This window comes from Hyperolius riggenbachi, chromosome 4 (assembly GCF_040937935.1).
Source record: "Hyperolius riggenbachi isolate aHypRig1 chromosome 4, aHypRig1.pri, whole genome shotgun sequence".
In the NCBI taxonomy this organism is placed as follows: Eukaryota; Metazoa; Chordata; class Amphibia; order Anura; family Hyperoliidae; genus Hyperolius; species Hyperolius riggenbachi.
In genome coordinates this window covers 254,931,514-254,955,373 of record NC_090649.1, presented here as the reverse complement: position 1 = coordinate 254,955,373, position 23,860 = coordinate 254,931,514, and the positions used below count along the sequence as shown (strand labels likewise).

Genomic DNA, 23,860 nt, shown 5'->3' with positions numbered 1-23,860 from the left:
GGACAACTGTAGTGAGAGGTATGTGGAGGCTGCCATATTCCTTTTAAGCGATACCAGTTGCCTGGCTGTCCTGCTGATCCTCTACCTCTAATACTTTTAACCATAGACCCTGAACAAGTATGCAGATCAGGCGTTTCTGAGATTGTCAGATCTGACAAGATTAGCTGCATGCTTGTTTCTGGTTTTATTCACACACTGCTGCATCCAAATATACCAGCAGGATAGCCAGGTAACTGGTATTGTTTAAAAGGAAATAAATATGGCAGCCTCCATCTCGCTACAGTTGTCCTTTAATACAGTGCATTAGCATGGTCATTACTCATTTTGCCTGTTTTGTACGGCATATCCTATTTCTCCCATGGTCTTTTTGAATTTTTTTGCACCGCCTGCAAAAATTCCATGGAGAATAACCAAGAACTAAAAGGTCAGGTAATATTACTGCTGAATTGATCCTGACATGGACCTTAGTTCAAACCCTGGAGCACATTGCCTATCCATCTAGCTAAAAATCCTGCATGATTTGCAAGGTGAATTTTTGTCCTACCATGATTTGCATTAAATGATGTGCATGGTGCCCCCATCCAGTTAAAGCTAATCTTAACTGAAAAATAATACCTATGTAGAGAGAAGGCTCTGAACATCATAGAGCCTTCACGGCAGTTTCTCTGTTCCGTCCTTCCTGCGCTGTCCCTGGTGGAATGTACTTGTAATCCTAGGTCAGTGCTCATGCAACCTTCAGAAGTACTCTTGTCCCTGAGTATTTCTGAAGATTAGCACAACCATACTGCGCATGCACGTGCACAGTATGGATGCGGTAGTCTTTGGAAGTACTTGGGGGTATTAGTACCTCCGAAAGGCTGTATGAGGGGTGCCGAAGAACTATTCAACCTAGCCGATTCCATAGTTTCTACCGGAGACAGCGATGGAATGATAGGGTGGATCAAGTACCAAGTAGACTCTAAGATATCCAGAGTCTTCCCTCTACATAGGTATAAACCCTTTTTCATTTTCACTTCAGGTGTACTTTCAAAATATGGCTAAAGCTGTTAAGGATCTGTGAATTGGCAGCCTTGACTAACTGCTTCTGTTTCGCCTCTCTGTAATGCAACGTGGAGAAATCTAGGCTTCATTTTCAACCTGTTTTGTAATGCAAACACCCAAGTGATATTGCTATAACTATCATGTATTTCCTAAAATATTGCATAATATGTATTTTGTATGTTTAATCTGAGTTTCTTTTATGTAGCTACAGTGATTTATTTGGTATCTGAATCATTTAATAATTTATTTTACTAGAGCTTCAAACGTAAGCCAGGCCAAGCAGATGATGATCGTTCTCTAGGGGATCATAAAGAACCGGTCCATAAGAGGTTGCGGACAATGGATTCTAGTACTGAACAGGGTGACTGTGATAAGCAGACACAGCAGCAAGGAGAGGAAGCTGATGCTTATGAGCACATCAAGCAAGGAGCGGAGACCTATGATACGCAGACATACGGTATGCAGAAATTAATTGTTAGAACATTCATATTACTGATTGCTCTCTGTCCTCCTCATCATTATTCTACATTCACCACTCAGATACAGCCAGCAAAGAGCAGGAGAAATCCCAGCCACATCATGAGACAAGAGAGGACAACATGCAGGAAGATGTGGAAATGGAGGCACAAGAGGATGAAGTTCTGGAGATTGCAAAAGTGGAGAAGCTCAAACCAGAGGAACAAAGATTCGGTGAATCCATAACACAAGGTAAGTTGGTAAAATTGTCCATAAATCACAAAATGAAATGCACATAAGTGTTTTTGAGAATTATTTCTCCTGAGTTCCTAGTAAAAGAGGCTGTGAAGATTGGACATGATAGATTTGCTAACGTTTTCAGAGTAGACTATACATGTTTTGATACCCTAGTTCTGCCCCTTGCTCTAATCATGTTAGACATGACCATGAAAGGCTCTCAACCAACACCTGGGTGTAGCGAGAAAGATATATAGGCTGGAGCCCTGACAAAAGGCTTCTATGGAACATATGAAAAGATTTTACTCTGGGTGAAGCGTAAAATAATGAACATTTTGCAATCAAGTTCCTTGCTTCACTATTTCACAAAAGAAATTCTGTACAGCGGTGTTAAATGTACACCGCAATACTTGTATCTGAAAGTAAGAGTTTTTTGGTTGCTTACTGATGGATACAGTGTAACCACTACTGAGGAGGTGTATAGTCCTGACTTCAGGAGGATCAGCATGAAGTAAAAGGATTCACTTGTAAGATATACACACCCAGCCTCAGGCACGAGCATCCACTGTTTGTCTTTAGTAAATTTTACGTTAAAGTCCACATTGGATTTCACATGCTCACAGTATGAAGTAATGCTGTGCAGTAACACAAAACTTACACGTGTAAGAGAACACTGCAGATTTATTCTATCCACTAAAAGGAGATTCAGAAATAATACAGTGAAATCCTTTAGCTTGTGTAAATCTTTACCACTTTCTCTCTCAATACAGGATCAAAGGAAGATGAGTTAGACTTGCAAGGTGTCCTAGCAGAAGATGAAATGCAGAGAAGAGATAATGAAACTGCCAATATAAATAAAGAGAAGCGTGAAAGGAGCACAGAGTCTACCATTCATACTGTATGGGAGTTCTTAAAAGAAGGCTCTACACTCGTAAGTTAAACTTTCATTAATACCAAGTGAGCAACAACCTCTACTACTAACTAGTTGCATCAGTGGAATTATACATTGTTGCTGTGTATTAAAATTACTGTGTGCAGCATGCTTTTGCTGCCTTTTTCAAAACTGGATGTTTATTTTACAGGCTAAAGAGAAACATTTAAAGAATGTTTTCTTTTTTTGGCATTTGAAAGTTCCTCTTTGTATGTTGCTAGGCGCGCAGTGCATGTGATCTACAATATCACGTACATCTACATCCGCTGATACAGAATAACCACACAGAGTTGTTAATGATCATTTCAGGCTCCTTTTCAATGCGAGTACAGATTTTCCCCGATGGTAATGAACTCCATGTTAACAAGGGGGTTCAGCAGAAAACCATGTCCAGTCGCTATGATTTCCCACAGAAGGCACTGGCAGTTGGCCCCTGCTTGTCTTCACCTGCAGCGGAGCACATAGCTCAGCATATGCCTCAGCCACATTTGTGTAGGAAAAGACAGCTCAGAGCACTTAATGCTTGTTTTAGGCGATCGTCGTTGAAAGTGTGAAGTGAGCTGATGGGCTCATTCACACTATTTGTGATGCACTGTGACACAAAACATAGGTTATATACACACTTTTCCCACCAAAACAATCATTCTTAATAAAGTGTGTACAGTTGTGTCCCCCAGTGTTACCTCCCTGATAACAATCTGTTGGGACAGATCAGTCATCAGACCGTATTGTTCACATGGCAACAACAAAAGACGTTGCAGCAGCAGACTGCTGCTTGCGCCTCTGCCTTACCCCTTTCTCTTAAGAGCAACAAATGGCCACTTGGTTTGGAATGGCTGCTGTACATCATAAAGGAATCTTTAATTAGGCAATAGTGACCCATACAAAAGTACTTCTAATATTGCATAGAAAACAATTATGTTCCTAGTGCTCTATACATTGTGTGTGCACTGGCCCTTTCAGTTAATAAATGGTGTCAGGATCACAAAGGACAGCATTGCAGGCATGTGTAGCTGTACAATGCACAGCCATCTGAATCCCTTATGCTTGGTACACAAAATCCTGTTGAAGAATTGGTGAAAATGGATTAACAGGGAATCAACTGCTGAAGCAGGAGTATCCCATTTATTCTATAATGAGAGGATTAGCATAGCTAGTGCAATAGTGCAACTGGCAAAACATTTGTGACCTTCAAGGCATCTCCCTGTTCCAGTAGCTGTGGTAAGATTTCAGTTATGCAATAAATAAGATACTCCCACTTCTGCAGTTGGGCCTCTTATGACTTCAACTGCACATGTAGCACTGATTCACTCCTGGTCTCTGCAGTATTTTTCAATGCACTTGGTGAGCTATGAATACCTTCCTCATTTACACGTTTTGTTACTTTTAGGCTCCTGAAAATCTTGAAGAACTTAGAGGAGAGCTTGAAAAGCAGCTGGAGTCCTGGCAGACGCATCAGGATGGAGATGCAGAGGAGGTGGGTGATCTTGTGTCTTCACACTGGAGCACTTGTAGGCAATTGCAGCCCGTTACTGGCCAGCACTGTAATACATTCCTTGTGTATTTTACACGTCACATTGGTGGATAATAATGGGTGGGAAGGGAGAGGAGTGTGATATGTGATAAAGAAATGCAGGTTCCTCTTTATCAAGGACTGTACAGCTCTCCACTATTGCATTCTAGTTTTTAATAATCACTATTTTAACCACAAGCTAATAGTTGGAAAGGTATACTACTCTATACTGTGAGCTACACTGTTATGGGGTTGACAACGTTTTATGTCATTCCAGCAATCTTGTATTTACTTCATTTAGTTTAGTGAGAAACTGGAGCATAAACTGAATTGTGGAAAAATACTATTCTCTAACACAGATCTTGCTATTTTGTTGAAGTTTATCTTGGACAGACACTAGGAACGTAATTATCCACTGCCTATTCCTTTTGGGTTGGAGGCTTTTTTTTTCTTTTTACTAAGGAGATATTAAAACAACCAATCTTTCTTTTCTTGTCTACATAATGTTTTTCTAAATTTTGATCTGACTGTCTGAAGTGAGCACATTCTCTTTTTCTACATCTTAATTAAATCATTTTGATGTACAAATAAATAGGATGAAGTGCAAACCCTTGTTTTTCAGGAGAAGGCAGCATCAGATATGTGGCAGAGGTATCTCCTGCTCACCGGGTCTCTGTCCCAGCAGCTGTGTGAACAGTTAAGGCTCATACTGGAACCCACACTGGCAGCCAAACTGAGGTAAGTAGAACTCTGTCATGTCGACTTGAACTGATCACAGATGCTCTGATGAGAAAATATTTTGATTGGTGATTAGATGAACATTGATTGGAAATAAAGCCTGTATTATACATTTGACATTTTTAAAAATATATTGAAATAATGAAGAAATATGGTGTCTAGCTTAACTGGCCACTTAAAATGACTCTGAAGCCGCTACTTCTCTATCTGGCAGCATGTTTGTATAGTACACTACTTTACTACTTCAGCAAGCAATACTGCAAGTCCCTACAGGTCTCAACTACTACCGGATTATTATTATCCCTATGTGATCACTGCCTGAAGTACGTTGATTCTGGAGTCTGGCAATGGTATTACCATGGGGTCGTGAAAAAGGGGAGCAGATAAAAATGGCTCAAGACAAGCGCCTATAAAAATGGTGCTGCCATAGATGGCTATAGTACAAGCTGTGATTGGTGGCAAGAACATTTATTATGGCGCTCAGTAAATAGCAGATGCCTAACGCCTGCTATTTATCGAGCAGCGTGGTTTAAACTTCTTGCCACTAATTGAGGCTTAAACTATTTAGTCAGATACAGGCAGGTGGTTAGTGATAGGCAACGCAGCAGGGTGGAGTGGTCCAAGGTTAGGTAAAGGGAGGGTTTAGTGCAGGTATGTCAAACCAGTCCTACGAGGGCCGAGATCCTCACACATTTTTGATACAGCTCAAATGAATTGATGGGTCTGAATCCGGAAAGGTGTGGTCCATCAGGTAGAACACATTCCTTTCTTTCTCAGTCAGTGCTAAACACTGGCATGGATCTGGAGTTCGACACGTGTGGTTTAGTGTGAGAGTAGGCAGGGGCTTTAGAATACATTGCCTGGTTCCGGGCGATCACGTCTCCTTCACTTCCTAGTTAGTTTGCAGCTGTTCTGCAGCCAGCCAATCGCCATGCGGCTTCAGTCCCCGCATGGTGATTGGCTGGCTACAGGACTCCTGCAAAGTAAACAGGAAGTGGAGGAGGAGACTCAATCGCGTGGACCAGGTATTAGAGATGCCGATAACATCCTACTACTAAAGTTATTTAATGTTTTAGGATAATTTTGAAACGTCAAATACCCTTAGTAGCAAAATGCCATTATTATTTTTTCACTGTGCCATTTTTGATGTAACCCGTAGATAGGGATGGGTAGAGGTATGCCATGGGTTTGGGTATGGAAAGTCCCTGGCCCATGCTGTTGAGCTGTGAAGCCTTTATACTGTCTACATTGTTGTGGATAAGAGGTAGTTGCACAGGTCGTTGGAAAAGCCCTTTCTGCGGCTACAAAGCTTTAGCTATTCTGATATGCCTGATTACTTGGTAGATAGGTTGGACTGAGACTTGAATGATCAGACTCTTTCTTCTTTCATTTGCCAGAGGGGATTACCGGACAGGAAAGAGGTTAAACATGAGGAAGGTTATTCCATACATTGCCAGTCAATTTAGAAAAGACAAAATTTGGCTAAGAAGAACAAAACCCAGCAAGCGTCAGTACCAGATCTGTTTAGCCATTGACGATTCCTCTAGTATGGCTGATAACCATTCCAAACAGGTAACAATGTTTACACTATGCACACGTGGCACTGTTCCTGTCTGTTTAATGTCTGCGTTGCTTTATAATAAAGTTATTTTCCTTTTAGCTTGCGTATGAAGCTCTGGCAGTCATTGGAAATGCATTAACTTTACTAGAAGTGGGGCAAATTGCAGTGTTCAGGTCTGTACCTTTCTCTCTAATGCCTTTTATTACTAAAGTATATATTACAGCATCATGCTGACAAAAAGTACAATATGTTTTTAGTTACATTAAAGTGGATCTATACTCATCCTGCTTAATGTTAAAGTGGATTACTTATCCTATTTAATGTTAAAATTGACCTATGTATTTCATAAAGCAAGTAAAACAGCCTGGTTATTAATGTTTTGTACTGTATATACACATGTATCACATTTTGCCTCGGGTACACTTTAATAACCTGGCAGAAGTTTTAGCTTTACCATGTTATTCTAACCCAGTGATCTGCAAACTTGGCTCTCGATCTGTTAAGGAACTACAAGCCCCACAATGCATTGCAGGAGTCTGACAGCCACAGTCATGATTCATAAAGGCAATGTATTGTGGGACTTGTAGTTCTTTAACATCTGGAGAGCCAAGTTTGCAGATAACTGTTCTAACCAGGGCTGTGGAGTCGGTACAAAAATCTTCCGACTCCAACTCCGACTCCTCAGTTTCTGAAACTCCGACTCCAACTCCGGGTGCCCAAAATTGCCCCGACTCCGGGTGCCCAAAATTGCCCCGACTCCGGGTGCCCAAAATTGCCCCGACTCCGGGTGCCCAAAATTGCCCCGACTCCGGGTGCCCAAAATTGCCCCGACTCCGGGTGCCCAAAATTGCCCCGACTCCGGGTGCCCAAAATTGCCCAGACTCCGGGTGCCCAAAATTGCCCAGACTCCGGGTGCCCAAAATTGCCCAGACTCCGGGTGCCCAAAATTGCCCAGACTCCAACTCCGACTCCACAGCCCTGGTTCTAACCTAAGGGAGTACTGTACATGCCGAAAGGGAAGCAGCAACACTTTTCCTCTGTTGTCTAATCTCTTGTTGGTGGGGATGTGTTCTGTGTCCTCTAATGAACTTGGAGAAGCAGTAGGAGCACTTTTCTAATTTACTTGTGATCTCACTAATGCTGTTTTTACTTTAGCTTTGGAGAGCAGGTCCAGCTTTTGCATCCTTTCCATGAACAATTTAGTGATCAGTCCGGATCCAGAATCCTCAGTCGGTGCAAGTTCCAGCAGAAGAAGACTTTACTTGCCCAGGTAATGGGAAGCTTTTTGCGTGAGTGTAGAGATGATGATGTTGTGCGCTCAGTCATGTTAACATCACCCTATGTTTGTTTTTAATACACATTAGTTTTGTCATGTATAGTTTGATATAATTGGCAAAAATTAATTAAAATATGTCTGCAGTTTTTAGAATCATCAGTCCCGATGTTTGCAGCTGCTCAGCAGATGTCTCAGAACAGTAGTCCAGGTGAGTGCGCTTATTACACTTATATGAGTAGTCGTACGGTGCACCTTGCTACTCAGGGAGTAGTAGTTGCTTTGCCAGGCCACAATTACCGTATTTTTCGGAATACAAGACGCACTTTTTCTCCCCCAAAAATAGGAAGAAAAAGTGCCTGCGTCTTATATTCCAAAGGCAGGGAATCCCCGACTTCAGAACCGCCTGCCGATGCCAACCGCCGATCCGCCGCATTGTCGGGGACTCTCTGCCTTGTCCCCCTGTGTGGTCTGCCGGTCCGCTCCCCCGGTAACAATAACTGCAGAGCAACTCACCTTTCTATGGATTCCAGCGCTGTGTAGTCTGCTGTGTGGTCCTCCGCCTCCAGCATGTCAGCTACACCTGTAAATGAAAAGTTAGCGCAGAGACGCTCACCTACACGGCGGCAGCCGCAGCACGATCTGCAGACATCTCGTCCCGGGAGGCTTACCCTAGTGACGGCTCCTGTTAATGACTCATTGAGTCATGGGGAATGACTCATTAAATCATTAACAGGAGCCGTCACTAGGGGGAGCCGCGCAGCTTCCCCTAGAGACGGCTCCTGTGAATGATTCAATGAGTCGTTCCCCATGACTCAATGAGTCATTAGCAGGAGCCGTCACTAGGGGAAGCCTCCCGGGACGAGATGTCTGCAGATCGTGCTGCCACCGCCGCGGCTGCCGTGTAGGTGAGCGTCTCTGCGCTAACTTTTCATTTACAGGTGTAGCTGACATGCTGGAGGCGGAGGACCACACAGCAGACTACACAGCGCTGGAATCCATAGAAAGGTGAGTTGCTCTGCAGTTATTGTTACCGGGGGGAGAGCGTCGACATGGGGGGGGGGGGACAGAGGACAGGATGGGGACTGGGGGGGGGGCACACACATGGACATGCACAGGAGGGGGAACACACAGGAGGACAGGAGGGGGACACAGGGACTGGAGGACCACACGGGGGGGTGAAGGGGACACAGGGACTGGAGGACCACACGGGGGGGGGTGAAGGGGTCACACACACACACACACACGGACAGGAGTGGACACAAGGGGCCTGGAGGACCACAGAGGGGGCCTGGAGGAGACACACAGGACATGAGGGGACACATGGGGCAAGAGGATCACACAAGGTGGCTGGAAGGGATGCCACACACAGGGGGACAGAAAGGGACACATAGTGGACACAAGAGGACAATGGGGAGAACATGTACTGTGCAATACGCTCCTGGAATATGGACGCACCAGGTTTAGTATATACTGTATACATTTTTTTCCCAGATTTTTGCCCTCTAAACCTAGGTGCGTCTTATATTCCAGAGCGTCTTATATTCCGAAAAATATGGTATCTCCAGTGTTTTTGTTTGTTTTTTCTTTGCTAACCTGGTTTTATTTGTATATGTTTAACCAAGTAACCAGGCAGCAGTCTGTAGCTCTATATTCACATTGTAAGATCAGATGTTTTGATGTTACTTATTTTTAAGTGTGTGTGTGTGTGTGTGTGTGTGTGTGTGTGTGTGTGTGTGTGTGTGTGTGTGTGTGTGTGTGTGTGTGTGTGTGTATCTCTTCAGGTCATAGTATATCTAAAAAAATAAATTAGCTTCACCTTGGCATCTTTAGGTTCTCCAATCTAGGAGACATTTAGGTATTAAGAGATGAAGGCAATTCCCATAAAATACTTAATTTTTTATCATCCTTAAATAGATTATTTTAAGGGACCCCGAACAAAGGACTAAAATGAAAATCGACACTTACCTAGGGCTTCCTCCAGTCCCCTGTAGCCCGCAAGGTCCCTCGGCATCCTCAGGGTCCCCTTCCATGGCCCCGCTGGCAGCCCTGTTAGTGTAGTGACTTCGGCCGATCATGTGCTCGGCACCTTAATCCTCCTGCGCATACGCGGTTCTTGAAAGACTGAACTGTGCAGGAAGCTTGCGACCCGGCGTGCACGATCAAGTCGGGAGTGCGGCCGGGGCCACACATGCGCAGTTGTGCATGACTTCCGCTGAAGTCGCGGCACTAGCTGGGCTACCAGCGGGACCATGGAAAGGACCCAGAGGATGCTGAAGGACCTTGCGGGCTATGGGAGGCTGGAGGAAACCCCATGTAAGTGCAGATTTTCATATTCGTCCTCTGCTCAGGGTCCCGCTAGACAATTTACTCCTTTGACCCGAGAATAAAAAACGTTCACATCCACATATTGGAAGACAACTAGCTAGACTGGCGTAAGTAAACATGATTAGCTGTACATGTACTTGTCTGGGTACTTGGGTTGGATAGTTGTACGTGTTAAAGACGCCTCACCTTCCACCACTCCTTAACACTGAAGATTAGCCTCAGAGCACCTTAGTGACTGCAGCTCAGAAGCACTTTGTGTCCAGCAGGAGAAAGGTTTTCCTTTGATTATACTATGACCGATGATAAATGTGTACCTTCACAGAAGTAACATTACAGTGGATAAGACTTTTGTATAGTATGCAGTATTATGCTATTTCCATTTGCTGATAAGAAGTTTGGATAGTTTTCACAAGTATTAAGAAAATTATTTTCTCTCCTTGTAAGTGTTCCACAAATGCAACTGCTCAAGCGCCATCAAACTGATTGAACAATATGGATGGAAAATGTATATAGATATAATGGGTTCTACATGTGTGCTCCTGTAGAAAAGGCAAAACCAGTATTAGTGCAGTTTAAATTATATGCACAATAATTGTATTGACAGTTGCTGTACTCAATTTTACCTTAACTGTAAAAGATGGGTATATACGAAGGACTCAATCACACTGAAAGTGCCACAAAGTAGTGCACATTGCCCTCCATTGTCCTCTCTCCACCACTGCCTGGAGTTCTTCACCACTGTAAAAAGCCTGTTTATACTGAGAGAAGAAATGACCCCAGCAGTATAGGGACCCCTTTAGGTCAGGATCACACAACATAAGGCCACAGCAGAGGTAATGACGAGTGTTGAGTACTGCGTGGCACTAATTGTTGGCCTCAATTCTGTAAGGGCTGTCCTGTAAACAAAATTAGGTCGGTAAAGTGCTGCATTCGGTATTTTACTTTTTTTTTTTTTTCTTCTCAAAATTCACTAATATTTCCTCACATGCGGCAGTAGTTCAGTCATTTACCGAAAATGTTTCTTCAATTCACTAAACCCTGCTTGGTAATGCAAGTCTCACCAACTGTGGAGTAGGTTTGTCAGGAAGATGAGTCTTCAACTACAAGTGGTGTGCATAAGCTGTTACTTTTTGTGTCCTGTGCATTCCCCAGCATCCCTTTAGATGTGCATGCATACCATAAGAGGGCTCTCACCTGTGTATTAGTATATAGATCTGCATATCTAAAGGGATACAGAAAAGCCTCTTTGAATGCCTCCTGCTCTGTGGAGCTCATGTATTGCCTGCCAGTGCATTGGATGAAATGGGATTAGAAGCAGAACTGTGTGGTGCTTCCTATCGGCTGTCTGCTACATCTGTCAACTTTACCGCATGTCGATTGCTAGTTACCAGCAAGTCAAGAGCTACTTTATTTACCGATTATTTTGTGAATTGCCATTTGTTGAGGTATTTACCGCACAAGTCTGTATTTTTACCTCACTAGTCTGTAATTTTACTTTCAAATGCGGTAACAGCCTTAGTGAATTAGCATTTTACAAACTGCAGTAAAATTATCTGTTTTCTGCATTACGTAATGCGGCAATGTTTCGTGAATTGAGGCCATTGTGTGACTGGGCCCTAAAAGGCAAACTAATACCTTGCCTGGAGAAATAGAATATTTTCATTACTGCAAAACCTCCCTACTGGAAAATCTTTCTAAAGTCAGTTAGCAGCCATTGAATCTATAAACAGTCAAATGAGATGGTATTCAACAATCAGCTGATTATCTACATCCTCGCACACTCAAGCACTGATTGCAAAGTTTGGCAATGTATAAATAGGTTCCATCAACGGCAGTCCCTCCATTATCCAGATCTATACGGGCACAGACAGACCTTCCTGCGCACTTTTTGAAGCTGCCAAATATATTTCAAATGATGTATATAAGTCTGCAGTGCCTTCTTGCCATTTCAGATGGAGGCTGGCCAAAGTATAAAAGCTTGCAGCTAAGAGGTAGGCTGCCAATTATAAAGTGATGGTAAATAAATCCACGCTCACTGCAGTGCTAAAGAAAATCCTACGAGCTGTCAGCTATATATGTATTTTACTTTATCCAATAGCAGTGAAGAATTTTCAGCATTGAAAGTGTATGCCTGGGGCTTTTAGTGGGGCTTAGCTTGCCTAAGGTCTGGCCATGTGTCGGGAGACGGATCCTGTTTGCAGCCAGATCAAATTACTACTTGTTCATTTCAGATGGCTTTCCAAAAGGAAATACATTTCACCCAGCTTACAAAACATACAAATATAGTACCCCCTATAGGTGATTATTATTTAGTATTTATATAGCACCATCATCTTACACAGCCCTGTACAGTGTATATTGTCTTGTCACTAACTGTCCCTCAAAGGAGCTCACAATCTAATCATTATTGTTGATTGCAGAGACTTCGCAGTTACTCATCATTGTGTCAGATGGAAGAGGAATATTTGTGGAAGGAAAGGATCGAGTAACTAATGCCGTGCAGGCAGCTCGCAATGCTAACATTTTTATCATTTTCCTCATCTTGGATAATCCCACCTCCAAGGTAAGCAGTCTTCATGCATCCTTCCCTTTCCCTAGTCTCTTATTGTGGTCACTAGGCAATGGTTAGTGGTATGCAAATAATACCAAGATGAAGCAGACTTTTGCACATTTTGTAAGCAAAGTCCAGCAGCTTGAAAATGGGCGAAATTTAATCCTGGTGAAGTGGAATTTTATGGACCAAATAATTGAGTTGAAGCAAAATTATGCACATCTCACTGATAATCCCTAGAGGCAACCTGTTCTGCCACATCATATGCTGGCTTTCAGTTTCATTAGAAACAAGCCTGCAGAATTGCAAACCAGGAAGTAGGGAAAAACTCCTAAACCTACATTTCTCCCCCAGAGCGGATTTATTGACCGTAAAATAATTAGAAATCCACACCCAAGGTTGTGGCCTTCATGGTACATAGTGCTTATTGACTAAGTTGTAGCAGTCACAGCACTAATTAAGTGTGTCCCATTGGTTTATATTATAATACTAGGAATAGTCAATGAGATGTAAATAATTTCAAGTTGTAAATTTATGCCGCTTGAAATTGGTCCAATCTCGATGACCATCCTTAATATCAACAAATCCAATTACCCAAGTTGTTTTCCCCTATGGTCCAGAGCAGTTTTGGTGTTTTTGCAATGTCCCTATTGATTCAGCAATACCATTATCTATTCTTATAACCCCAAGTGTTGGACTTTGGATGCTACTTTTTTTCTATGCATTTTTAAAAGGCAAAAAATATTAAAGTGGTCTGAAATTCCGACCTAACATTCAATAAAAATGTGTTTTCCTAATTTGTATTACTCATACAGTTATGTTTGCTTTTGTGCATAAGTAATATTGTATATAAGCACTTGTCTCAGCCTGTCTCTTGTCTCTTGTTTCTTGTTTAAGGTTTTTCTGCCAGGAAGTTCAAAGGGTCATTAGCTCTGCTCTGTTTCATCATTTAAAACTGAGTGTAGTTTGTAAACTGCAAATGTTTGAGAATGATGCAATGTTATAAAAAACAGCTATATAACGGAAAAGAAAAATGACACTTTTCCTTGCTACTGATGTTCTATTAATTAGCAGTACTACACATACAATTCATTAAATCATACGTTTTTGATTTTTTTTTTCACTTCAGCTTCACTTCTAAGTAATGTAGATGAGTTATCTTGTTTATCACTAAAGTATGTTTCTGACACAATATGTTGATACTTTTTTTTTTTTAACTAAAGGTTTATTTTTGCTGCAATTTGTACTTTTCAGCATTAAAACCTTTTTAATAGTACAAATGGGGAAGAGCGTAATGAAGGATAATTGGTCCCAAAAGTTAGTGTGGCTATACAGTATTTACAATATAATAACTGTTTTGTTCCTTTTGTATCCACATTATTTGAATGACCCAACTGCATAATGCTATTCCACGTGTGTCTTTTTAGTATTAAGCTGTCATGTTCCATTTAGATATACTAGCCCCAGTGTTATCCTTCCTCATAGTGGCCACTGCGGAGCCCATTACTGTTTTTTCTGGTGATCTAGTGCTGCCCTCCCCTTAGTTTCCCTGTTGGTTTTGCAGCCCTCATTTTACATATAGAATTCCCTGGTGGCTTAGTAATTTTACCTCTTGATTACAAATTTCCAGGGTTGCACGAAAAGTGTTTTCGACGGGGTGACATGCAACTGATGTTGGTGAAAATGTTATGTTTTGGGGGGGTTTTGTAACTAGCAAATGTAGAGATGTAATTAATGCTTTTGTCTTTTCTGTTACTCTTAGGATTCCATCCTGGACATAAAAGTGCCGATATTTGCAAACCCCAAAGAAATGCCAAAAATGATCTCTTACATGGAACAGTTTCCGTTTCCATTTTACATCATTCTTCGAGATGTGAATGCTCTTCCTGAAACTCTTAGTGATGCCCTCAGGCAGTGGTTTGAACTGGTGACTACCTCAGAGCATCTGTAATGTAGTTTGTGATACAAGTAAAGCAGTCTCTGTGCTGTCCACCACTCATCACCTGTAGAAGGACTCTTGTAGAATGTGACACCCTGCCGCTCCAGTGTGATTTCCTGCTTCCTGTAGCTCAGGTCAAGTCATTTCAGCAAACTCTGCAGTGACCAGGGACGAAATGTACCTCTTGGGTTAGAAAATCACATACCTCCAGCAAGTTAAGGGATACTGTCATCTTTCCCTCGATGTAAGTTAACAAAACACTGTTTCCACTGCTACTTGCAGCCAAGACTGTAAAATAATATGATATGTAGAGGAGTAGACTGTGTTTGTATCTTTCCCAGCTTAAAACAGTCAATGTTTTATTAATTTTTTTTAGTAAGCCAAAGTTCACTTAGGAGGATTTGATCAGAGACGTGAAATATATCTAGTTTAGTTGTGGCCTAAATTGTTTATCCATTCTCTGTGAAATGTATTGTTGTAAATGGCAACATTATACTGTGAAGTCTGCACATTTTGTACAATATTATTAGAACGTACAGGTTTGACAGAAATCTACAATACTGTTTTTCTATCCTTATAGCTATGCAGTCTAATAAAGATCATTCATAATAACTAGACTTTTTCTGTTTTCCTAAAATGAATTTATTACAGTGTGGTACTCTGACAGGCGGTCATACATACTGGTATACATTTGGGGTGTTTTTCTTTAATTGATACACCCCTATTAAAGAGCTATCAACATCAAGGAGTTAGAATGCCAACATTTGAGTTAGCTCTAAACTAATATCAGATTGAAAGCTTGTCATATAGTTTGTTGCATTTCAACCTTGAATTTGAATGGGTTTTCATTTGAATTTCTGCAATGGATTTATTAATATACTAATTGTTGAAGTAGAACGAAAATAAAATACTTGAGTGTTGCTGCTGTTTTGGTCCATTTTAACGCTGTATAAATCTGATCTTTATTAACGGGGTTTTTTTAACTAGATTAAGCAGCCATCAGTATAGTTATATATGCTTATTCATTACAACCCAAAAAATGTTGCATTAAATTGGGGACTTAAGGTACATAAAGAGGTTTTTCTTAATTTTGTGATCCAAGGCTTTAGGACTAGTTCATACGAACAGTTGCACTGTATGTAAGCAAATAATGTATCGCTTATCTTGGAAAGAGTTGTGTGTTAATTTGGTTGTCAGGATTGCCATTCTGAATATTGTTGTTCGTATTGAAATAAAGACTTTGCTTTGGGAATTTCCATGTCACTATTAGCATCGCTTTCTAAATCTAACCTATCTGGGGATAAATGTGAAGGCTGTCTATAGTACCCAGTACTGTAATAGCCCCACCCCTGTCTCATGCAGTGCCCAATTTAATCACGATCACCATAGTTGCAAATTTACACTGTCACCTAAATTAACAATTAGGACCAATGCCCAAATTAACTGTATAGTCCAGTCTTTAACCTTTTTACCCTGGAGGAACTCTTCAAATAATTTTTGGATCTTAGTGAACCCTTGTGTTAGTGGAGGGAATAGGAATTTATTTTACAGGTGGCACGATCTTTAACCTGTTGCCGACTGCTCCACGCCAATTGGTGTGAGCAGTGCGGCAGCCCCAGGACCGCTCCACGCCCATTGGCATGAACTGCTGTCTATGGGGCTAGCAAGAGATCACACGCACGCTGCGTGCGCATCTCTTGCTCGGGTGGCGGAGCTCCGCCCCGCCTTCAGTCTCTGAGCGCCGATTGCCGCTCGGGAGACTTAGACGGCGAGCTTTGCACAGCGCTGCGATCTACAGCAGCGCTGTGCTGGGGACAGCCGTGTGACATGGCTGTCCCCCTGGGACACTAGGAAGCGATCCGCTGTGATAGGCTGAAGCCTATTACAGCCGATCGTGCTGATAGGCTGGCAGGGGAGGGAGGGTTATAAAGTTAATTTAAAAAAGCAGTATTTTTTTGAAAAATATAAATATTTATAAAACAAACACGGGGGGGGGGGCAATCAGACCCCACCAACAGAGAGCTCTGTTGGTGGGGAGAAAGGGGGGGGGGGGATTCACTTGTGTGCTGTGTTGTACAGCCCTGCAGCTTGGCCTTAAAGCTGCAGTGGCCTATTTGACTAAAAATGGTCTGGTCACTGGGGGGGGTTAACTCTGCGGTCCTCAAGTGGAAGGTGTGGCTGGAAATTTTATTACAACAGCCTCCTTGTTAAAGAACCACTATTGCAAACATCGTAAAATTTAACATACATGTAAACACATACAAATAAGATTTACGTTTCTTCCAGAGTAAAATGAGCCATAAATTACTTTTTCTCCTATGTTGCTGTCATGTACAGTAGGTACTAAAAATCTGACAGAACCAACAGGTTTTAGACTAGCCCATCTCCTCATAGGGGATTTTCAGGGTGTTTATTTTCAAAAGCACTTAGTGATCAGCAGTTGCTCTGTCCAACTGCCAGAATAGTGTGCAGCGAGCAGGGAAGCTGGCCAGCATCGCTGCATAAATCTTTTCAGGAAAGAGATTGACTTGTCCAAAAACTGTTAATTCTGTCAGATTTCTACTACCTACTGTAAGTGACAGCAACTTAAGAGAAAAGTAATTTGACTCATTTTACTCTTGAAGAAAAAGACGTCCTATTTGTATGTGTTTACACACATTATAATTTTTTTAATTTTTCGTAATAGTGGTCCTTTAAGTCTACATTACATTTTCCTCCTTTATAGTGCTCCATAGCTCTACAGTAACCTGTGATTGTTTCTTATTAGTTCCCAGTTCATATACCCAGCAGTCTGGCAGCGTTCTATTGCCACAAAGCCACCATTTAGTTTTTATATAATGCAGGTAAAATGGTGGGATTCATATAAACTGACTGCACTATTAGCAGCAGACGTGGTGCATTTACTGAGCTATCAATTGACGCAGCACGTAGCGTCTGACAATTTCACCACTGTCAGCCGTCCATATGAAGCAATATTCTTTCCCCTTCAACATGATGAGACGTCACTATTATCTATCACCTAGGTTCTCAACGTGTGGTACGCATACCCCGGGGGGGGGGGGGGGGGGGTACTTCTGATGGTTCCTGGGGATACTCAGGCTTTTTATATGTAACCAAGAACAACAAATTTAGAGTTTTAGCAAATGATAAATCTTATTTTTTTTTTAAAAAACTAGTAGTGTGGCTAATTACAAGCAATAGTAAATGCTTGGAAACTGTTTAGAACCAATTGTCATGTACTATGATTAAACATATATTTGTTAAGGGGTACAGTACTTGTGATAATGTTTACTATGCTAGGGGGTGCTTGGTGAGTGCAGAGTTTTAAAAAGGGGAAAAATACCAATAAGATGTTGAGAAACACTCGCATACTACAGGTCTGTAACTGTGTATTTGTGAAAATACTCTCTTCATGGAGTGATCCCAGCTCAGGATAAAACTCCCTGCCCCCTGTGCTGCGTAGCCTGATGTGAAGTTGCTGGTTGCCATAGCAGCCTGTAAGCATTGCAGGTTTCAGAAACCAGGAATGAATAAGCAATGGCATTTGTTGGTTGCCATGGCAATTAACAGCTCTGCATTTAGCTCCCAAGCAAATTGAGCTCATCACCGGAAGCAGGAATATTGTGACTAGAGAAATATGTACGTAGTATTACTTGTCTTTCTCTACTCCCAGCACTAGTTTTCCGTGAGTTCAAGAAGCTGACAAATACAGACAAAAGCCTGCAGAGCATGATAATAAAAGCTTTAATTAGAAAACATGAACAATGTTTTAAATCATTAACCTCGGAAGCCAATACTGACATTCACTATTTATTGAAAGGCAATAATATATGTCACAACACTAGCTAATAAAAAATATATACAATTAGGGATACTAGGAAAATGAATGCAAGCTATACATAATACTGAGGTAATATTAATTTCATACAAATTCTATTGGTGTGAATGAAGGTCTTAGCCTGGGTATATTTTGACACTTTACCTGGAAACTAGGCTGGTTTCACACTATGCTCAACACATAATGCACAGCATTATATGTGTGAACTGCAATGGGCACAGTGCGCTATACCATACACATTACTTCAAACCCTGCTTGCAGCAAGTTAGAATAACACGATCCATTACAATGCAAGAGATGTGATCAGGCCCACCATTCATGCATGTCACCAGATGCTTGTCATTCCAGCTGTGGCGCTACTGTCATTCTTTATGCATTTCACCAGTTACTTATCATTGCAGCTGTGGTGATATGCATGTTGTCATTCTAGCTTGCATACAAATAATATACAGCTTGGGTCAGTAAATCTGCAAGCAGTTATTGGCATCTCATGGACTATCTCTAGAGTTCAGATCAGCACTTGGCTGAAGCTTACTGGGCTGTTTTGCATCCGTTTCAAGTGAGAACTGAGTCTTAGAAAAAGAAAGGCAAGATAGCGTAATACAGTCAGTCTCCCATAGCAAATTATATTTGGTCTCTGAGTGCTCTGTTTCCATAATCATGGCAGTTACCAAGTATTTGTATAATAATATAAGTCGCTGACCTCTCATGCCAATTTGTGTTCTGGAAGTACAGTCAGCACCCAGGGATACCCATACATACCTCTTATCCAGCCGCCACATTGCTGTAGGGTAGCGGGAGGAGCTTGTGACATCACCATTGCAAATTCTATGAACCTTGGAACTGAGCCAGGCACATGCACTTTCTGGTGATTTTTTTATTGCCCAATTCCAAGCTGTATAAAATTAGCTTCAAAGTCGGAATCATCATCATGTCATTGATCATTTCTAGATATCCGATATTTCTATGGCTGCATGAGGCCTCCCACAAAATGATACTCATTGGTTTGCTTGACTTACAAAATTGGAGAAAGACAAGTTAAACATTTCTAATGAGAGATTCAGCAAGCTGTTGGCAGCTTCTGTTGTGTTCTTGATCTGCACAGGAGAAAAATGTGTGTGCATGTTGTGATATGTCATAGAAATAGAGTAAATAAACATACTCTGTTACCTAAAGTTCAACATTTTACCTATAAAGCATATTTATAGCAATAAAAAACAAAACATACTCTGGTGTTTTGCTGGATACACTTGTAGTGCTTGGCAAAGAAGGCTTTTATACTGGCTTAAAGGGGAACTGAAGTGAGTGATATGGTGGCTGCCACATTTATCTCCTTTTAAACAATACCAGTTGCCTGGCTGTCATGCTGATCTATTTGACTACAATAGTGTCTGAATCTCACCATCAATAATGTCAGAAACACCTGATCTGCTGCATGCTTGTTCAGGGTCTAAGGCTTAAAGTATTAGAGGCAGAGTATAAACGGGATAGCCAGGCAACTGGTATTGCTTAAAAGTAGATAAATATGGTAGCCTCCACCTCTCTATCACTTTAGTTGCCCTTTAAGGACTTTTTTTTTCAATCAGGAGCAGTAGCATTTGAAATAGTTCTGCCTAGCGTAGAATGTACTCTATAAACATGAAGGTTCTGCATTTACACTGGTTCATGTGACACAGTACATATGCTGAATGGTATTCACTTCCATCTTTTGCAGTTGGCTAGTCTGCAATTTCTAAATGGTCTTAATTTTGTGCTTACTGGTTCAAGCACCGCTGGATCATGAGTTAGAAGTTGCTTAGCACAGAACATGATAGAAAGCTGCAGTGCCATTACAGAAGTAGTATGGGTAGCCAGAACAAACTTCCTTCTTTAGTCCTATACCCTGCTCAGTGACTGGAATACCAGCGAGGCTGCAACAATAAACTTCCATTTGCTAGTACAACTTGAGAGATACAGACCAGACGACTCTCCAGGAACTGAGAAAAATAGATACCAGGAGCTAATATTTGCTAGTATAGTGTGGCTAAGGAGTAAGGGGATGCTTTGCTGCTAGCGGCTGAATGTTGCAAGCACTTAACTTAGTTAAGTGACATAAAAGGGTGATTTGCATATTAAGTAGTGATACATAATGGGAGATCCTTCTTGCTGATGTACAGCTGAATAAATACAAATGCAAATGCCTTCTGTTTTATGAAGGCAAATTTACATTAACACAAAGTAATTGGGAGGACTTGACTACAACATAACCTATCTGTTTCATTGACTTAACAGGAACGTAAACTGAGAAGGATATGGATTTTTCCTTTTTAAATAATACCAGTTGCCTGACTCCCCTGCTAATCCTGTGTCTCTAAGGGCCCATTTCCACTAGCGCGAATTTGCATGCAGACAACGCATGCGGATTCGCATAAGCAATACAAGTGGATGGGACTGTTTCCACTTGTCAGTTTTCATTTGCGTTTTTATGTGCAGGATTTTTCTGCACGGTAGACCCTGCAGAATTCGCCTGCGTGTGGAATGCAGGCAAATCGCAGGCAATGTATTTAATAGGGAAATCGCATGCGTTTTTTGCATGCGTTTTTCCCGTGATTTCGCATTGAAAGTAATGTAAATTGACACAGGCAGTGACATGGTTAAAATCGCATATACCCTGCCTATGCGAAATCGCGGCAAAAACGCATGCGGAATCGCATCCGCATGCGATTTTGTCAGCGGTGATATGCGGCGATTCCGCACCGCACTAGTGGAAACGGGCCCTAATACTTTTAGCCACAGCCCCTCAACAAGCATGCAGATCAGGTGCTCTGACTGAAGTCAGACTGGATTAGCTGCATGCTTGTTTCAGGTGTGTGGTTCAGCCACTATTGCAGCCAGAGAAATCAGCAGGGCAGACCAGCAACTGATAGGCCCAGTGCACACCAAAAACAGTTAGGTTTTTGAAGCAGATTTCAGAGCGATTCTAGGCATGTTTAGAGACTTTTTCTAAACATGCATAGCCTTTTTTTGGAGAGTTTTTGTGTAGCAGATTACAAATATTGTTACAGTAAAAGCTGTTACTGAACAGCTTCTGTAACAAAAACGCATGGAAAAAAAAACATCTGATCTAGCGTTTTTCAGAGCGGTTTTCCAATTTTCTATACATTGAAATCTCAAAAATGCTGCAGCCTCTGAGTTTGCATTTGTGGAAAAACTAACTGTTTTAGTGTGCACCAGCCCATTCACTTTCATTAGCCAAACTGTTTTCCACCTGCAAGCGTTTTTTAAAAAATGCTTCAAAACCGCTCTGGTGTGCACCAGCCCGTATTGTTTAAAAGGAAAAGTCCTTCTCAGTTTAGGTTCCCTTTAACTGACCGGTGCGATTCCTGCTCAGTGTAGCTCTGTAGGAATGATCCTTAGGAGAAGGGATATGATTTGTATGGGGTTGGCATAGTTTAAAGGTTCTTGCAGTAATACTGTAGCTAGTCTTATTAGATTACGGGCAATTTCTGACATATTGGGCTCTATTCATAAAAGGTTACCGCAAGTTTTCCGCTCAAAACAGCGGATTTTCCCGTCTATTTAGCAAAGTGGGCATTCATAAAAGCTGTTCCCGCATGAAAATCTACAATCCCCCAGCAGAGCGAGAAATTTCCGCCTTCTCCAGTGTTTTTCTAGATTTATCTAGAAAAAAGTAACAAAATGGCCATTCATAAAGTTTAGAGGAAGCGGTATGTGGACGGGAAATACCGCTTCATCTGATTTTGCGGATTACATACAAGTGAATGGGACAGACCTCCCAGAGAGAGCAGTGCACGGAGGGACTCTGCCGGCTGAAGTGTTTCCGCATGCCTTCCGACAGCTTACCGCCAGCTTTCAGCGGGAGATCTCCGCTCTTGCATCGCAGCTGGCAAGATTTTTTTGAATGACCACCCAGAAGTGTTAAATACCACTGCGGTATTTTACCTCTACGAGTATTTACGCCACAAGTTTTTTATGAATAGAGCCCAATGTCATCACAGGCTTGATCTGTTTTACAGAAGCTGCTCGAATAGCAGCAGGCAAGCATACATGCATTTGCTGAATACATCAGACTGAGCATCAAATGTACAGCACAGTTATAGAGAACACTATGGCATATTGATCCAGTTGCATTGAAGATTAAAGGATCTATAGAAAAAGAGAAATGTTTCCTGCCTGTAAAGCTCATGCAGTTTACGAACAATGGCACATGCTGTTTGAATGTTTTTCTTCATATTCACAGTTGCTTTGAGGCTCATGTAACTGGAATTTAACATGTATGGCGCGAGCTGATGACATTGACTTGCTTTATATTTATGTATCTGCTTAGGGCACTTCTGCTAGCTGTCCTTCTGTTGCTTAGTCCTCAGCTTCATTAGCTCTTCTTCTAAGCTCCTGATATGCTGTTGCAGGGCTTCTTTATCTTCCTGTGCCTTCAGGTTTGCCTGAGACTTTGCTTCCTCTATCTTTCTCTCATACCATTTTTCCATTTGAGTAGACACGGCTTCAAAAAAATACTGAGTGATTTCCAGAGCTTGGGAGGTGTCTCTGGTCCGCGTGGGAGCCTGCTCACCTGTGCATGATGGTGGCTGATTACTAGGCCCTGGCATAAGGCTCCTCTGCCTGAGGTGACCAGGTTTTGCACACTTGCGTGTCTGCGTACTGCGGTCCATGAGGTTTACAGTCTGCGTCTCGGCTTTCTTTGCATCTGGTAAGGTTTTGGTCACTGGAAGGATTTTAGTGTGTCTCAGTTTGGGAAAGCCAGTGGATGGAAGAGCTGGCTGATGTTTACAGGATGGATCACAGCTGGTCATCTTCTCTTTAGGTCTTACTGCTGGAAGAGTAGCACTTACAGACTGCTGCTCTACAGCTACGGGACAAAAATATAGTTAAAATTGCTTTGTCTTCCAAAATTCCAACTGAGTAAGTAAAACATGAACTGAGAATAAATGTTGCAAAGGCCATATTGCAATATCATGTGAACACTGTTCATGCAAAAGCCACAGACATTACATGCATGCTGAGTGAGCATCTCACATATCGGTACTGGACAGCTCTCATTGTGTGGATTCAGCAAAGTCAGACATGCTCAGAGAGCCACCATGCAGGAACAGGAGGGGAGGGGGCTGGCATGAAGTAATTTACAAATTGTAGGGATAGCTCCTTACTTACCCATCCATTGTACTGTGGATCTAAGGTTATTTGTTCTGTATGAATATTCACATTTTCTAAGAGTTTGCACTTGTAAGTAGTGCAGGCAGTAGGGGAATTTCACTGGTAAAATCACCTCCCCATCCAAATAAAACTGCAAGCAACAATGTCTTCATGCATAGCAACAAAAGGGGACACCAGGAAACAAAATCAATCTTGGCCACTCTAATGCGTACATTTTAGGGCCCATTCACACTTGCTGTTCACAAAATGCTAGCGATTTTGCTAGTGTTTTGCTGTGGCGTT

At 41.8% G+C, this 23,860-nt stretch overlaps 2 protein-coding genes across 3 annotated transcripts in view; one reads left to right on the top strand and one right to left on the bottom strand.

Annotated features, from left to right (window-relative positions):
- The window catches only part of MDN1 (midasin AAA ATPase 1), a 317,199-nt gene extending 302,019 nt beyond the window's left edge, over positions 1–15,180 (top strand). Inside the window, exons 92-102 of the mRNA XM_068231147.1 lie at positions 1,297–1,498; positions 1,582–1,749; positions 2,505–2,665; positions 4,056–4,142; positions 4,801–4,916; positions 6,314–6,488; positions 6,577–6,650; positions 7,633–7,747; positions 7,898–7,961; positions 12,499–12,641; positions 14,392–15,180. Coding sequence (XP_068087248.1) covers positions 1,297–1,498; positions 1,582–1,749; positions 2,505–2,665; positions 4,056–4,142; positions 4,801–4,916; positions 6,314–6,488; positions 6,577–6,650; positions 7,633–7,747; positions 7,898–7,961; positions 12,499–12,641; positions 14,392–14,580 — 1,494 coding nt within the window. The 3' untranslated portion in view covers positions 14,581–15,180. The remainder of the gene's footprint in view (positions 1–1,296; positions 1,499–1,581; positions 1,750–2,504; positions 2,666–4,055; positions 4,143–4,800; positions 4,917–6,313; positions 6,489–6,576; positions 6,651–7,632; positions 7,748–7,897; positions 7,962–12,498; positions 12,642–14,391) is intronic.
- Positions 15,181–18,406: 3,226 nt separating this feature from the next.
- Positions 18,407–23,860, bottom strand: part of ANKRD6 (ankyrin repeat domain 6) — a 228,329-nt gene continuing 222,875 nt past the window's right edge. The window contains exon 16 of one of the 2 annotated variants that reach the window (XM_068231138.1): positions 18,407–23,273. In XM_068231138.1, coding sequence (XP_068087239.1) covers positions 22,744–23,273 — 530 coding nt within the window. In that variant the 3' untranslated portion in view covers positions 18,407–22,743. The remainder of the gene's footprint in view (positions 23,274–23,860) is intronic. The other variant, XM_068231139.1, reaches the window with a different exon arrangement.